At 42.2% G+C, this 4,502-nt stretch overlaps 1 protein-coding gene across 1 annotated transcript in view; it reads left to right on the plus strand.

Moving 5' to 3' along the window:
• Positions 1-513: 513 nt before the first annotated feature.
• LOC118336907 (F-box only protein 33) overlaps positions 514-4,502 on the plus strand; it is a 15,920-nt gene continuing 11,931 nt past the window's right edge. Inside the window, exons 1-2 of the mRNA XM_035673671.1 lie at positions 514-1,312; positions 3,682-3,792. Of these exons, the coding sequence (XP_035529564.1) occupies positions 861-1,312; positions 3,682-3,792 (563 nt within the window). The 5' untranslated portion in view covers positions 514-860. The remainder of the gene's footprint in view (positions 1,313-3,681; positions 3,793-4,502) is intronic.

Here is a 4,502-nt window from a genome sequence, read left to right on the forward strand (position 1 = left end):
AAGTAGTACCTCAAAATTGTACTTTTCACCACTGCTTACTGGTACACTACATACATATTGCACTGGCTCCACCCTCCTTACTTACCTCATTACTGGTTCACATTCACAGTAGTAGTGTATACGATATTATATGATAGTATCTATAACTATATACACAGTATATCGCCTGTTTGCATGCCTGTGCACATAACAGTGTGTGTGTGTGTATATATATATATATATATATGAGGCTATACACAAAATGATATGCTTCACAAGTTCAAGTTCTTTAGCACAAGTATAATGTATTTGTGTTCACTGTTGAACATACTGTTGTCACTGTAACTTTGTGTTGCAGGGTGGTTTTGTCCACTGTCTGTAATCTCTCTTTGGAGAGGGGTGTGAACTGGGGTGGGAACCAGCTCCAAAATAAAGATCACGTGTTGGTTTTGGACTGACGAGAAACATCGCCCCCTCGTGGAATACGGCAGTATGGCAAAAATAACAGCACTTCAGGACTAAACCACTTACTTGACAACGAGGTGACGCAATCACAGATTACCAAAAATCTTATCTTCCCAGTATCACTAATCCTTAATATAGTTAAATAAATAAAACCATACATTTACCAGACACAAATACTGGCACGTGTACCGTTACATACATATTTTTAATATTTGTGAGGATTGTTTTGTTCCCCGTGCATTGAAAAGCAGTGGTGCGGCCCAATAGTATTGAAGGCGAAGCTGAAAAACGGTTTGTTTTCACCGAGAGGAAGAAGCGCTGCTGATATCCACCGCCGCTGCACCAGGTTTTAAAAACGGTTGTAACATTTATTTTAAATCTGGTTGGTTTTCTGACAGCTGCTTTCTTAGCTCGCCATGGCTCTGTGCGGGGGTGTTGGAGCCATGGCTTTACCCAGCGAGCTTATCGTCCACATATTCTCCTTTCTGTCCGACCGAGACAAGCTCCGGGCCTCGGCCGTGTGTTCACGATGGAGGGAGTGTCTCTTCTACCCCGCGCTGTGGACCGAGCTTAAACTGCGAATAGGTGGTGGTGGTGGTGGTTGTAACAGCGGCGGCTCCCCTTCCGAGGGGACCCCGAAACTGGAGTTCCTCATGCGGAAGTTTGGTTCCTTCGTGCGGGAGCTGCAGCTTGAACTCGCACCAGTGGAAGGTTACCTTAGCCCTCTGAGCAGCGACCCGTCCTCCACCAGGATGGACCAGCCTCCCGCTCCCGACAACGACCCGCAGCTCTCCGAGCGATGGAGAGACGCCATGGCCACCTACTTGGACCAGGTGTTGTGTGTTTTCACCAGCATCCGCAACAACAGGTGACGTCGACGTTAAATGCGCTACCAAATCTCTTTCTGGTTGTTTGTTTTTATTCAATTTCAGGGTTTGGCATGACACCCTCTCATTTTGTGTCATTTTGTGAGTATTTAGTGCGTCGCAGTAAGCTAGCAGCTAGCTAGCTTAGTTAGCTATAAACAAACATGACATTAGGAGTTACGTAATCGGGGCATGTATTTGCAGTGGAGTTGGTGGCTAACGCTGTCTTCATATTCCTGAAGATGCTGTTGATATAAGAGTATTTCACGGCTTAGTGTTACATATACAGTAGTTAAATATGATGTATGCTTCAGGGTCAGCGCCAAGTCAAACGCTCGTCTGCGTTTCTTTTGTTGCCAGTTCTGTTTTCTATGTTACATTGGGGTCTTCATACCAATAGATACAATGCAGCACCGGTGGTGGCTGGAGAAGGCTTTGTTGGCTGTGACTTGCTGATATCAGCACTGACACACACATATACGGTGTATGTGTATATGCATTTAGCTCTGGCATGTCGATGCATAATGTAGGAGATAATCCAATATTTGCCGCATACATAAAAGATCTCGCCACTTGGCTCATTTCTGCCATGGAAGTTACTGTTCTGTGTAAAACACTACTTTGAATGTTAAGATCCCTGAATCCACTGCAGAACTTGTGTCCATCATCCCTTCTCCCACATTCTCCATTATTCTCTACAGTCCTTTGTGGTGTTGAAATAGCCGCCCGTCCAAAGCTGAGCACTTCATGTCTTCGTTCTGCTGAGGGGGCTGAAACCTTCTCTGTTGTCTGACTCCTTCTCATTGACTACTTTTGTGCTGTACAGTCATTCTAACATGGTTTTGATTAGCAGTGTATTCACACTAGAAAGGTGGCTGAATTGGGTACACGCAGACATTATGCGTACTGAGTTTGCTTAATTTTTGAATGTGTTGGTGGATAATATTGGAAGCTTCCGCCATCTCAGAATTTGGAAATTAACCAAGATTACAGTGCGTTTTCTAGTCAGTAGAAGAGAGGTGTGTTTATTTCTTCTATACTAAACATGTCATGTCGATGAGTATCAGATACATCATGTAGAGTAGCACATTGTTGTATGAATCCAGAATTCAGATCTTAAATAAAAAGCGCATTTCTGCAGGCCCGGTTTAATGTCTTATTTCCAGACTACCAGAAGCAAACTAGCAATGACATGTTTACTGGGCAAGTGAGTATTTTATCAGTATGTCATAATGTAGTATGCCATACTCAGCTGTTATTTTATTGCTAGTCACCAGTTCTATCAATTCAAACCAGTTGACCTCTGATCAAGACCAATGCCAGCTGCCATGTCAGACTTTTGCTCTCATGTTATCAGGTGATGAAAAGTCAGTTTTTTATTAAGTTAACATTGATCTAACTCCACTGTTATTCTCATTATTTTGAACATGTACCGGACATGTTCAATATAACAAGAATAGATAACTCATTGTTCCTTTATTAGGGCGCACTAAGTCGCTGCACATGGGACTGCTGGTGGTTTCACTGCAGAGGAATTTTGTGAAGCTTAGCTTTCAGCTGATTTACAGGAAGTGGGCTGCGTGAAGCACAATGTACACCGTACCTTGTAGATAGGCATATGTCTTATGTGGCTGCACATCTCACGTGTGGTTGATAATCCTTTCCCACAACTTACATCGGTAATCTTCCAAACATCAGTGTCAAAACAGATGTAGACAGTCTGTTTGCATTGTGACCTCTGTGACCATGTTTGTGCTTACACTGACTGCCTTTTAAAATAATGGGAAACCAGGATATAAAGCAGTGCAGCAAAGCAACATAGGGTAGCCATAATTCTGTCATGATATGAGGCAACCCAGCAATATACAGATCTAGGCCTAGATTAGATGGCACAAAATGGCTACAGAGGTAACCCTGCCCCCCCCCCTCTGAGGTTCCTTGGATTGAAGATGGTAAAACTCTCCCCTTAGTCTAGCTACTGTTGCTTCTGTTGAGTGAATTAATGCACAAGAAGAACCAGATGCACTACTTGCAGCATGACTTCAACAAATGTTGACAGAGCAAACAGATGACAATGAAACCATCCTTTTGAGGTTATTGCTATATGACTAGCTTTTTTAATTTGAATGTCCCATTCAAACCTGTGGACAACACAGGACAAAAGCAGCCCATTTGTTTTCAATGTATTTTGAATATGTTGCTTACGTGGTAACTGTCTAAGCAGTAACCCGTCGGTCAGCTCAAAGGAGAGCGTTAAATAAATAAATAAAAAATATATATAAAAATTGCTGAGGTGATTTAGATGAATCTAGTATATATAACTTCTTGTTTCTTTTCTGTGTTTTAACATTCTCTCTTCTTCATTCTCTAGAAACCTGCAGAAGCTGAGTCTGTATGGAGACACCTGTATTCTCCAACAGGAGGGACTATTGGACAGCTCCAACCTGCACCAAATTCACCAAGGAGACAAAAAGATCAACGAGTAAGCCTGAGCATGACAACATTTTCTGTTGACAGTCAGAAATGGTTAGATTCAGTATTCGTTTCTGTCCGTAGACCGGCTACTTGCATTGTAAATACAACATACTCTTCACAAGACTAAAACAAGGCATTATATTGGTAATTTATTTATCGCAGAGTATGAATGGACAAAGCAACATTCATTGTCTTTTTGATATTCTGTGGATGCTTGTGTGGGAGAGGATTATTTTGGCACTGTTGGCACCCTTGTTTGGAACTGGAGACAGTATGTGTTTGGTGTTTCAGAATACTAATTAATTTACAAAATGGGTAGATGTTCATAAAACAGTTTGGCACACAGCCTCTCCAGCATCATCGCACCACCACAGCAACATTAAACCCTCCCGCTATGTGACCAGCCTTCAGTCAACAGACTGGTAAAATGCAGCCTAGACTGCTAAGGTGCAGCAGGATCACAGAGTTTGGAGAGGGATTGTGATGACTCATGATTAGAAATGATCATTTATATTGGCCCTATCGGACATTTTTAAAATCTATAGTCAAATCTGAAATTATTCTCATGCCGGCACTCCACCATTTGAGAAAATCTTCCCTGTGGATCTCATCCGCGTTATCTCAGCATGGGCTTGGAGACATTAGGCTTTGTTAAGTCTAACGTTACTTCCTTGGTGTTGCATTATGTATGTGTACATATACAGTATGTGTGTGTGT

The sequence above is a fragment of the Morone saxatilis genome, unplaced genomic scaffold, assembly GCF_004916995.1.
Source record: "Morone saxatilis isolate NCDOM2014 unplaced genomic scaffold, NCSU_SB_2.0 Contig3, whole genome shotgun sequence".
In the NCBI taxonomy this organism is placed as follows: Eukaryota; Metazoa; Chordata; class Actinopteri; family Moronidae; genus Morone; species Morone saxatilis.